The 12666-nt window shown below is 44.5% G+C and overlaps 1 protein-coding gene across 1 annotated transcript in view; it reads left to right on the top strand.

Moving 5' to 3' along the window:
• Nucleotides 1–12666, top strand: part of NRXN3 (neurexin 3) — a 1772673-nt gene that overhangs the window by 1512282 nt on the left and 247725 nt on the right. Inside the window, exon 19 of the mRNA XM_033952014.1 lies at nucleotides 612–783. Within this exon, the coding sequence (XP_033807905.1) occupies nucleotides 612–783 (172 nt within the window). The remainder of the gene's footprint in view (nucleotides 1–611; nucleotides 784–12666) is intronic.

Genomic DNA, 12666 nt, shown 5'->3' with positions numbered 1-12666 from the left:
GCTTTTTCTGCATTTTATAGAAGATTTCATGAAACATTTAAAAATGTCTTCTATAAAATGGAGAAAAAGCCTTGGAAGATATACAGCCTATTCTTGGTTTTCAGCTGCCTGCTTTTCTGTCATGGAGGAACTGCTGCCTCAGCCTGCTGACTTTACAGGTTTGAGCCCAGTGCCACTCCTTGTGACCCTGGACAAGTCACCTAACCCTCCTTTGCTCTAGGTAGCATAGCTAGGGTCAGATAGGGAAACTAGACAGAGTACCTGATTGGATGGTGAACCGCTCAGATAGCTGTGCTGATGGACAATATATCAAATACAAAATGAACTTGAACCTATCAAGTTCCAGTCTATTAAAAGTTCATCTATTTTTCTTTGAGATTGTAAAAAATCAACTCAATCATCAGAAAATCTTGTCTTGAACATACAATGTCTATCCTGTTCACCAGGATGTAATAATTTCCCATAGGCCTTCGCTGACATTAGTTATGCCAACTGAAAATGCTGAATGCTAGCAATAGCTATGCTGACACAGGACTCCTGAAGGTAGAAAAGTTGATGGTAAGACGAAAGAAATCGCAGATAACACAGAGGGTTTTTATTTTTTTTTGCAGGAACAAGGCAAGATTGGAGTACTGTTCAACATTGGCACCGAGGACATCTCCATCAAAGAGGAGAGTACCCCAGTGAACGATGGGAAATACCATGTGGTTCGCTTCAACAGAAACGGAGGGAATGCCACATTGCAAGTAGATGGCTGGCCTATCAATGAACACTACCCCACAGGTAAATGCTTAGCTAATGAGCACTTAAGATCAGCAATCATCATATATATACGAATATAATTTCTCCTACCAACCTCAGTCCCACGTGTAGCAGGGATAAGGTATGTCTAATGTGACCATACATCCCGTTTTGAACGGGACCATCACGTTTTTAGATCCCCTGTCCCGTTGTCTCCACGCACAGCTTTGGAACGCCAAAATGTCCCATTTTCAGAGAGCGTCCCAAAGCTGTGCATGTGGACAACGGGACAGGCAATCATGGAGCCTGGGTTCTCTCCCTGCTTTCCCGCCGCCAACACAGAAACAGGGCCAGGCCAAGCGAGTGCAGCAACTGCACAACGGCCGGCCCAGAAGCCTTATCCCTGAAGTCAATTCTGATGTTGGAGAGGAAGTTCCGGGCCAGCCAGGCAGCGACTGACTGGCCCGGAACTTCCTCTCTGACGTCAGAATTGATGTCAGGGTAAGGCTTCTGGGCCGGCTGTTGTGCAGTCGCTGCACTCGCCTCGCCCTGTTGCTGCGGTGGCGGGGAAGCAGGGAGAAATTGTCAGCGGCGGCGGTGGCACGGGGGGAGGCAGGGAGAGAGAAAGAAAGACAGAAAGAAAGAAAGAAGGGGCAGGGAGAGAGAAAGAAAGACAGATAGAAAGAAGGGGGCAAGAAGAAAGAAAGGCAGAAAGAAAGAAAGAAAAAGTTAGGGGAGTGTGGCGGTGGTGGCTTCGGGGGCAGGGAGGCGGCAGTGGCTTGGGGGGGCAGGGAGAGAGAAAGAAAGAAAGAAGGGGGCAGGGAGAGAGATAGAAAAACAGATAGAAAGAAGGGGGGCAGGAAGAAAGAAAGAAAGGATGTACAGTCAGAAGAAAGTGTAACCAGAGACTCATGAAATCACCAGACAACAAAGGTAGGAAAAATGATTTTATTTTCAATTTAATGATCAAAATGTGTCAGTTTTGAGAATGTATATCTGCTGTCTATATTTTGCACTATACAGCTCCCCCTCCTGATTTGCGGTTTCCCCACTCTCGAATTCAGTTATTCGCAATTTTTTTCCACTTCTTTTTAATGGCGAAACACTGCCCTGGACATCTCCCAGACCTTACCTGGTGGTCTAGCGGTGACGCGGGTCAGGAGTGATCTTCCAACAATCCTGCCCTGTGCAGAGCCATCATCAAAATGGCTGCCGTGAGTTCCCATTGTAGTCTCGAGACACGTATAACAGACAGATCAAAAATTGGTCGCAATGGGATTAGATGCTGAAAAAGCATTCGACCGTGTCGAATGGCCTGCCTTGTTTCACATGCTGAAGTGGTTCGGTATCCCAAAGAATTTTATCAAGTTTGTCAAGATACTATATTCCGCTCCATCAACCAGAATCAACATCAATGGTATCTTTGACACTTTCCACCCCTCCAGGAGCACCAGGCAGGGCTGTCCACTATCCCCCTTACTGTTTAATCTTGCCCTTGAACCTTTATTATTATCCATTCGTAACAACCCTTCAATTGTTGGATTCCGAATTGGGTACATCAAAACTAAATTATCCGCTTATACAGATGATATCCTAATTTTAATTACACCGGAATCTATTCCTTCACTGATTCAAACCATATCTGATTACTCCACCGTTTCAGGTTACAAACTGAACACTCCCAAACTGAGATAATAGATATCAACTGCCCTGAATCTAAGATTGATTATGCTGATTATGGTTTTCAGTGGTCTGACAACAAAATTAAGTACTTAGGTGTGTATTTTGGTTCTACGCTGGAAGATTCTAGATCCTATCATTCAGAGTACATATTAAATATGGTCAACGATCTCACTTCTAAATGGCCACCGCTCAAACTAACTTGGTGGGGCCAATTAGAAACCATAAAAATGATGATCTCCCCGAAAGTAAACTATGTATTAAATATGCTCCCTTTCTTATTTCAACCTTCATTCTACACTACAAAATACAGAAACACCCACTCTCTCTATATAAATGAATAGTTTAACTTTGTACGAAGTGCTCAGAACCAATCAAATGGTGATAGAAAGATCACACCGAGGTATTACCCCTGGAGAAAATCTTCAATGTTCAATCATCGCACTCTGGGCATTATATTGATTGTGATTTCAACTGCTCAAAATTTCTAAACTATTCAAAAACTATTATGTACTCATCTTAGGTGTCTAATTCTTCCAGGTTCTGACGCGTTTCGCCAGACCAGACTTCCTCAGAGAACCCACACATAAGATGTATTAAAGTGATTGTGATCTTATGTTCTTTCCTACTTGGTTCATCATCAAGTAGGATAATGAATCAAGGCTTACCAGTCTGTAATTTCCTGGATCCCATGGAACCCTTTTCAAAAACTGGCATAATATTGATCACCCTCCAATCTTCTGATACTACAGATTGTTTTATTGACAGGTTACAGATCACTAACAGCAGATCAGCAATGTCATGTTTGAGTTCTTTCAGTATTCCAGGATGCATACCATCCGGCCCAGGTGATTTATCACTCTTTAACTTGTCAATTTGGCTTAGTACATCTTCCAGGTTCACTGAGATTTCTTTCAGTTCCTCCACATCATCACCCTTGAAAACCATTTCCAGTTCAGGTAGATCTCTTACATCTTCTGTAAAGATCAAAGCAAAGAATTAATTCAGTCTCTCCGCTATGGCCTTACATAGGAACATAAGAACTGCCATACTGGGACAGAGAAAAGGTCAATCAAGCCCAGGATCCTCTTTCCAACAGTGGCCAACCCAGGTCCCAAGTACTTAGCTAGATCCCAAGTAGTAAAACGGATTTTATGCTACTTATCATAGGAATAAGCAGTGGATTTCCCCAAGTCATCTCAAAAATGGCCTAGGAACGTCTCATATAGGAAATTATCCAAACCTGATGTTATTTTCTTTAAGAGAAGCAGAAATGCTAGACTTCACCCTTTGTTCAATGACTTCCCCTCTTCCCAGTCCATCATATATTTCACGTTAAGGAAGGAATAGTGTCTTACAGCCTTAATAAACCAGGAAATTAATCCCTTGGGCCTAGCAAGTCTTTTTGCCATAAAAGTTCTATATCATCCAAGGAACAATTCCTTTGAAATCTTCCCCACCTAATCCGTATCTACACTGAAGAAAAACAGAGGATGGAATATTTTAATCCTCTTGCAGAGAACTAAGGGCTCCTTTTATCAAGCCGCGCTAATGTTTTAACGCGCGTAATAGCGTGCGTTAAAACGCCGGCTGCGCCAGCCGTTACCGCCTCCTCTTGAACAGGTGGTAGTTTATGGCCAGCGCTGGGGTTAGCTCGTGATGAAACGTCATGCGCATTAATCCCGCTAGCGCGGCTTGATAAAAGGAGCCCTAAATGTTCTATCTCACATGACCATGACTAATAGCATTCTCCACCTCTTCCATCTTTCAACAAATTAGCTATAAAGATCTGGGATCCTCAACCCTCCTAATTTCTTATGACAGAATAATTTATTTAAAAAATTTCTATACTGCCTAAATTCTAGGCCGTTTTAGCCGTCTTAACCCTTTCTGCATCCTCCCCCACCCCCATAAAATCTAATAGCATTCTTTGCCATTTATATAATTTCTGCTTATTAATGCTGAGTGGAAGGGCTTGAAAAAGATAGAGCAGTCTAGGCAGTATATTCATTTTAATTATAGCTAATCTTCCTAATCATAAAAACATTCCTCTTGTTCATTTCCGCAGGTCTTCCTGTATAGTTTTAATTAGCAGCCCATAATTAATATGAATATGAGAAGCTAAGTCAGTTGTAATTTTTAACCCACAAATATTTTAAAGACACACATTTGAAAGAAAAATTACTCTTCATATGGGTTCAGTCGTCTCCTGAAGTGTTGATATTGAGAGCTTCCGTCTTATCTAGGTTGGCTTTAAAGCCTGAGACCTCTCTGTATTGTTTCATTTCCTGTAGTATCTTTGGGAGAGAACAATAAAGTTTAGATGTACTGCAGTAAGAATAACATCAGCAAATAATGAAATTTTAGGAGTATTTGACCCAATTGGAATGCGCTCCCACATCAACATTTTAAAACCAATAGGAGGAAATATGTTTTCACACAGAGAATAGTTAAGCTCTGGAACGCATTAAGCTCTGGGCTGTATAAAGAGAGGCGTGGTCAGTAGAAGGAAGAAGGTGTTGATGCCCCTGTACAGGTCATTGGTGAGGCCCCACTTGGAGTATTGTGTTCAATTTTGGAGACCTTATCTGGCGAAGGATGTAAGAAGACTTGAGGCGGTCCAGAGGAGGGCGACAAAAATGATAGACTGGAGAGACTGGAAGAGGAGAGACTGGAAGCCCTGAATATGTATACCCTAGAGGAAAGGAGAGACAGGGGAGATATGATTCAGACGTTCAAATACTTAAAGGGTATTAACATAGAACAAAATCTTTTCCAGAGAAAGGAAAATGGTAAAACCAGAGGACATAATTTGAGGTTGAGGGGTGGTAGATTCAGGGGCAATGTTAGGAAATTCTACTTTACGGAGAGGGTGGTGGATGCCTGGAATGCGCTCCCGAGAGAGGTGGTGGAGAGTAAAACTGTGAGTTCAAAGAAGCGTGGGATGAACACAGAAGATTTAGAATCAGAAAATAATATTAAATATTGAACTAGGCCAGTTACTGGGCAGACTTGCACGGTCTGTGTCTGTGTATGACCGTTTGGTGGAGGATGGGCAGAGGAGGGCTTCAATGGCTGGGAGGGTGTAGATGGGCTGGAGTAAGTCTTAACAGAGATTTCGGCAGTTGGAACCCAAGCATAGTACCGGGTAAAGCTTTGGATTCTTGCCCAGAAATAGCTAAGAAGGGAAAAAAAAAAAAAAAATTTAAATTGAATCAGGTTGGGCAGACTGGATGCACCATTCGGGTCTTTATCTGCCGTCATCTACTATGTTACTATGTTACTATGCATTGCCAGAAGTTGTGGTAAGAACAGATAGCGTAGCTGGTTTTAAGAAAGGTTTGGACAATTTCCTAGAGGAAAAGTCCATAGTCTGTTATTGAGAAAGACATGGGGGAAGCCACTGCTTGCCCTGGATCAGTAGCATGGAATATTGCTACTCCTGGGGTTCCGGAATCTTTTGTTACTCTTTGGAATTCCAGAATCTTGCTATTCTTTAGGATTCTGAATGGAATGTTGTTACTCTTTGGGTTTTGGTCAGGTACTAGGGACCTGGATTGTCCACCGTGAGAACGGGCTACTGGGCCTGATGGACAATTGGTCTGACCCAGTAAGGCTATTCTTATGTCCCTGATCCTCCGGGCAAAGGGTTCCATCACCAGTGCAAAGAGGAGCAGGAATAAAGGGCACCCTTATCAAGTACCTCTGCCCAGAGGAAAACAATCAGTGTAGCAATAATTGGTTTTAATATCGGCATATAGAGTAGCTAGCCAAGACCAGTACACCTGTGCTATGCCCACCTTCTTCAGGTCTACAAACATAAAGTGCAAATGTACCCGGTCAGCATCAACCACTAACGGCATTGAGAGGATCTGCTCCTTCTGGGCTGCCCAAATCAAATTAAGCATTTAATTTACATTATACATTGTCTTCCTGCCAGGGACAAGCCCTGCTTGGTCTGGATTAAATATTCTGGGGAGGTGAGGCATTAATCTGTTAGCTAACATTTTTGCCAAAATATTTAAATCAGCATTTATTAAGGATATCAGGAAATAGGAGCCACATCCCAGTTTATACATATAGTGATGCCTACAGTATTCATTGAAATCGATACGACCAAGCACTGCTGGAGTGAGTTGAAACCTCTGGCTAATAGAATAGCTAACGTCCTACTAAATGTTTGATAAAAACTGCCTGTGAAATCATCCAGCCCAAGTGACTTGCAGAAAGGTAGATCCTTAATCACTGAAGTCACCAACTGAGCTTGTGCCTCCTCAGAAAGAAAAGGTAGGTTTTCTGAGCAAACAGCATACGATTCCTTATGGATGGGTTAAGCACCCCAACTCGCGAGTTGCTTAGAGAAGGCATCAATCATTTTCTTCTTTCCTCTCTCCTCAGTTTTAAGTCTGCAAGTGAGTTGAGAAGATGTGTTTCCATCTGCTCTGCCCTAGATATGATATTTTCAGGGTTTAATCCAATCTTCTGTTGAGGCTTCCCTATGTTAAGAGGTTTCCAGTAGTCCTGGGGCAGCTCTGCCAGGGAGAAGGGTTAGGCATTGGGGTCTGCAGCCAGGAGGGCCACACTTTTAAAAGTGCACCTGCCAGGCTGGCCTACATTACCACTTAGGAGCTCTGGGTTAAGTGGTGCTTGCCCCTGTGGAGTCATTCGCTTGAGCACAGGCTGATTTGACCCTGCGACCAACCAGGAGGCTTGGCAGAGGTCAGCTGTGCCCCCCCCCTTCCCCTCAAAAAATCATGTGGGAGCATAAGGTTCAGGAGTTTCAGATTTTGGAACTTGAAGAAAAGGCATCTCCAAGAGACGAGCCGCTGGAGCCACCCTCGCTTATCTGAGGCGGAAATTCCTTCTCCATTTCCAGAAGCTGAGGCAGCCACAGCACATGGCAGCTCATTACTGTGTATGAGAAAATTGGGGTGAGGCTGATTTAGGCCAAACTAGAGGTTTCTGAAGGTGTCCCGAGGGCCCCCCACCTCCAAAATCCTATTTTGTGTGTTTTACACCTTTAGGTTTGCTCCTAAGCAGTGGTGTAGCGGGACTGAGTGGCAGCCGGGGCGGTGACAGCCCTCATTTGCCCTTTTCCCTCCCCCCCCCATAGCTTTTTATCTTCGGCGCAAGCATCCACGTAGTAGCTGCTCACGTCAGCTTCGGCACTCTCTGATGTCACTTCCTAGGTCCCGGAAGTGGTGTCAGAGAGCACCAAAGATGACTCGAGCAGCTACTTTGTGGATGCTTGCACTAAAAATAAAAAGGTACAGGGCGGGGAGGGAAGAGAAGGGGCACGCATGCGGCAGGAGGGCGGAGAGCAAGAGGGGTGTGAGTGCCCCAAGGAAGACTGCGCCTGGGGTGGACCGCACTTCCATTACTATGCCACTGTTCCCAAGGGCCATTTTCTGGCAACAAAATGCTGCCATGGTGGCCATCTTGGATTCCCGATTTTATTTTTAGAAACCTCTTTCTGTCTCAAATTGCCTCAGTTGTGGTGAAAATGAAGTCTTATGGACTCCTCAGGTAGTTTGGACCCCATATCATGCCAGTTTTGTGCTGGATGATCAGCCTAGGAGCATCCTTGTCCTCAGGGCACATGGGGGATGGGGGAGGAGCTTAGCTCCCTTTGATCTCTCCATGGATCAGGAGGGACAGAAAGCTCAAGATCTGAGTTGTAAAGCCCTATTAGAGCCTCTAAACTGTGACTCAGCATCACGGATGCCCCTGACCCTGAAAGGAGACATGTGGTAGACCAACAGAGGTTCCCGGAGATTCCAGGTCAGGTCTTTGACCCAGATTTTGTGACTTTGACATATGCAGCTTACCAGAAGCATAAAGGGTTGTCGGTTCCGTCTGTGAGCCAGTCAGGCAATGCTCAGAGGAGTTTGGAGGCTCCAGAAGAACTTCCGCAGCTGGCTCTCACTCTGCAGCAAATGCTAAGAAGTCCCAATGACGCCAGATCAGCCACCTAGATCCCTTGCCTAGGAGGGAGACGATTGGAGTTCTGGGAGACTTAGGCATAGGTTTCTTCAGACCAATGGGTCCTGGACATCATTCAAGAGGGATACAAACTCGAATTTTGTTGGCCCTTCAGGGACATTTTTCTGGACTCTCAGGCAGGCAGACCGGAGAAAGCAACCAAGATCAGAGTAACTGTACAAAGGCTGTTGCAAATTGGAGCCATAGAGCAGGTGCCAGAAGTAGACTTGGGCTCAAGAATATACTCTATATTTTTTCATCGTGCCCAAGAAAGAATCAGACCAATTCTGGAACTCAAGGCAGTCAGTGCGGTGTTCTTATGTAATGTTTTCATGTCCCCACTTTTATTGTAAACCACTCAGATTTATAATGAGCGGTATACAGTGTCATAGCAAGGGTAAGAGGTGTCCAGGGTGGTGGCAGCACTTCCTCGCTGCCCCCTGCCGCGCATGTGCCCCTTCCCTGAACTTCTTTAACTTTCCCGGCATAAGCAGCATCACCAACTTGCTGCCTGTGTTGGACGTCACTTTCTAGGCACGGGACCCAGAAGTGACATCAGAGGGAGAGCCGAAGCTGGGGCGAGCAGCAGACTGGAGTTGCTGCTCGTGCCAGCAAAGAGTTAAGGAATGGAGGGGGGAAGTGAAGGCACACGTGCGTCAGAGGGAGGAGTGGGAAGGAGCAGGAGCAGAGAGGAGGAGAGGTGCCAGCACTCCCACCGAGACAGTGCCCAGGGTGGACTAGGGGTATATTAAAACTAAAATAAACTTGAAACTTGAAGGTGCCCAGTTTACAGATTGAAACAGTGAGATTGGTCATCTCCTCGATAGCATTGAGTGAATTTTTGGCCTCATTGGATTTATTAGAGGCTGATTTGCATATCCCTATCTTCCCAGATCACAGAGCCACTGTTTAGTGGCTGCTGTTTAGTTCTCAGTGCTGCTGTTTAGTTTGGTGACTGCGCCTCGCACCTTCACCAAGGTAATGATGGTGGCAGCAGTCCATCTAAGCAAATCAAGCATCCAGTAACATTGGCTATCTTCCAATCCTCCGGGATCACGCCTGTAATCTATCCCTGAAAACAGGCTTGATCCCGGAGGATTGGAAGATAGCCAACGTTACGCCCATCTTTAAAAAGGGATCAAGAGTTGACCCGGGGAAATACAGACTGGTAAGTCTGACCTCGGTTCCGGGGAAAATGGTGGAAGCACTGATAAAAGATACCATCGAGGAGCATCTAGAAAGGAATAAACTTATGAAAACAAGCCAACATGGCTTCTGCAAGGCAAGGTCGTGCCTGACGAATTTATTGCACTTCATTGAAGGAATTAACAAACAGATGGACAAAGGGGACCCCATTGACATCGTATACTTAGACTTTCAAAAAGCCTTTGACAAGGTACCCCATGAACGCCTACTTCGGAAACAGAAGAACCATGGGGTGGAAGGAGATGTACACAGGTGGATCAAGAATTGGTTGGCAGGTAGGAAACAGAGGGTAGGAGTGAAGGGCCACTACTGAGACTGGAGGAGTGTCACGAGTGGTGTTCTGCAGGGGTCAGTGTTCGGACCGCTGCTATTCAATGTATTCATAAATGATCTAGAAACAGGGACGAAGTGCGAAGTAATAAAATTCGCAGACGACACCAAACTATTTAGTGGGGCTAGGACTATAGAGGAATACGAAGGCCTACAAAGGGACCTGAACAAACTAGGGGAGTGGGCAATGAGATGGCAGATGAAGTTCAATGTAGAGAAATGTAAAGTCCTGCACGTAAGAAACAGAAACCTGAGATACAGCTACATGATGGGAGGGCTGTTATTCAGTGAGAGTACCCAAGAAAAGGACTTGGGGGTAATAGTGGACAAGACAATGAAGCCGTCGGCGCAGTGCGCAGTGGCCACTAAGAAAGCAAATAGAATGCTAGGTATAATCAAGAAGGGTATTACAACTAGAACGAAAGAAGTTATCCTGCCGTTGTATCGGGTGATGGTGCGCCCGCATCTGAAGTACTGCGTCCAATATTGGTCGCCATACCTAAAGAAGGATATGGCGATACTCGAGAGGGTTCAGAAGAGAGCGACACATTTGATAAAAGGTATGGAAAACCTTTCATACGCTGAAAGATTGGAGAAACTGGGGCTCTTTTCCCTGGAGAAGCGGAGACTTAAAAGGGATATGATAGAGACTTAAAAACTCATGAAGGGCATAGAGAAAGTGGAGAGGGACAGATTCTTCAAACTTTCGAAAACTACAAGAACGAGAGGGCATTCAGAAAAATTAAGAAGGGACAGATTCAGAACCAATGCTAGGAAGTTCTTCTTCACCCAAAGGGTGGTGGACACCTTGAATGTGCTTCCAGAGGGTGTGATAGGGCAAGGTACGGTATTGGAGTTCAAGAAGGATTTGGACAATTTTCTGAAGGAAAAGGGGATAGAGGGGTAAAGATAGAGGGTTACTATACAGGTCCTGGACCTGGTGGGCCCCCACGTGAGTGGACTGCTGAGCATGATGGACCTCTGGTATGACCCAGCAGAGGCACTTCTTATGTTAAGCCAATCCATACTTGGACAATTGGTTGATTAGAGCACCTTCCATGATGGAATGTCAGTAGACAGTATCTCAGGTGGATTATAAATTTCAAAAAGAGCCATTTGGAGCCAAGCAAGTGTCTGGGGTCCTTGGGGATTCTGGTCAACACAGAAGAGGGCCGGGCTTTTCTTCCTGAGCCATGTAAACTGAAGCTCAGACGTCAGATACTAGAGATCTTGGTGCAATCATCTCCTATGGCTTGACATTGCCTGCAGGTGCTATGGTCCAGGGTAGTGACCATAAAGGTGATTTCATGGATGAAAGCCCATCTGTCACCCCTGCAGAGCGTGCCACAGACACATTGGTCACCTCAGAAGAGCTCTCTATTCGAGGTTAGCCTGGACAGCAGAAGCATGTCAAAGGCTACAGTGGTGGCTTTGGCCAGAATCGTTATCCAGAGGAATCCCTCTCCGCTAGGTGATCCTGACAGATGCCAGCCTTTATGGCTGGGGGGGGGTGGGTTATGGTGAGGGTCACCAAGTACATGAATGTAGGTTGCTCTCACAGAGGGCATGGTCCTTCAACAGACTGGAGTTGAGATTCATTTGGTTGGCTCTGCGATTCTTCCAGACATGGCTACAAGGCTAAACAGTCAAGGTCTTCTCAGACAGTACCACAGCTATGGCGTACGTCAACAGACAGGGGGGAACCAAGAGTGCTCCACTACAGGTGGAGGCTCAATTACTCTTTAGTTAGGCAGAGGACCATCTGCAGATTATTGTTGATGGAGTGGACAATGTCCAGGCAGATTATCAGCCACTGGACCTTGTATCTGGGAGAATGGTCCTAGTCCCAGAGAGTATTCAACTGCATAGTGAAATGCTGGTGGCAGCTGACATTCAATCTCATGGCTTCAGTGGGCAATAGGAAAGTCCCTCGTTTCTTTAGTCAAAGGTCCTTAAACCTTCTCATTCTGTGTCTCTAGGTTACTTTCTGAGGTCCCTTTACTATTCTCATTCTGTGATATACAATACTACTACTAGTATTTATCACGTCTATATACAATACAGTATTTATATTCTGCTTTTAACCTCTCAGCTCTATGTAGGTTATGAATTTGTTATACTAGATAGCAAGAGACATCCAAGAATGATATAAAATCATAAAAACCATTTATACATTTCAAGCTTATACTTGCCTTTGGAGGCAAGAGTATTATTCAAATTCTCCTGTATCTGCTTTAAGCTGATATTGGGATTGTCTCCAGCTTACCTTTTTCCTCATTTTGGGTTGCATAGACCATCAAGAGAAACTAGAAATGCCTACTTGTTTGCTTATCCAAAAATTAATGGGTGTAGATAGAAGACCTTCTTAGATAGGACCCTAGCAACAATCTTGGTTAGGGAAATGTATTCAGCAAGCTATGTTATCGGAAATTAATTAAGACCACTTTGTTCGATAAGTTTATTACTCAGTGAGTTTTATTATTGAAATTCTATTTTACAAATATTTGTATTATTGTATTTCGCTGATTGTCCAGCTCTTTTTAGTGTAAACCGCCTAGAACTTTTGATTATGGCGGTATAAAAGAATAAAGCTATCATTATTTTTATTATTATTAAATAAGTTTAGATATTCTTCAAAATATATCCGCTTGGCAATCTTTCTTAATTTGGGATCATTCGTAATCCGTCTCACTTCCAGTGGAAATGCTGTTCTATATAGCAACCGAC

The sequence above is a fragment of the Geotrypetes seraphini genome, chromosome 7, assembly GCF_902459505.1.
Source record: "Geotrypetes seraphini chromosome 7, aGeoSer1.1, whole genome shotgun sequence".
Classification (NCBI taxonomy): domain Eukaryota; kingdom Metazoa; phylum Chordata; class Amphibia; order Gymnophiona; family Dermophiidae; genus Geotrypetes; species Geotrypetes seraphini.
Note: the sequence above shows the minus strand (reverse complement) of the source record. Positions and strands in the feature narration are given on the sequence as shown.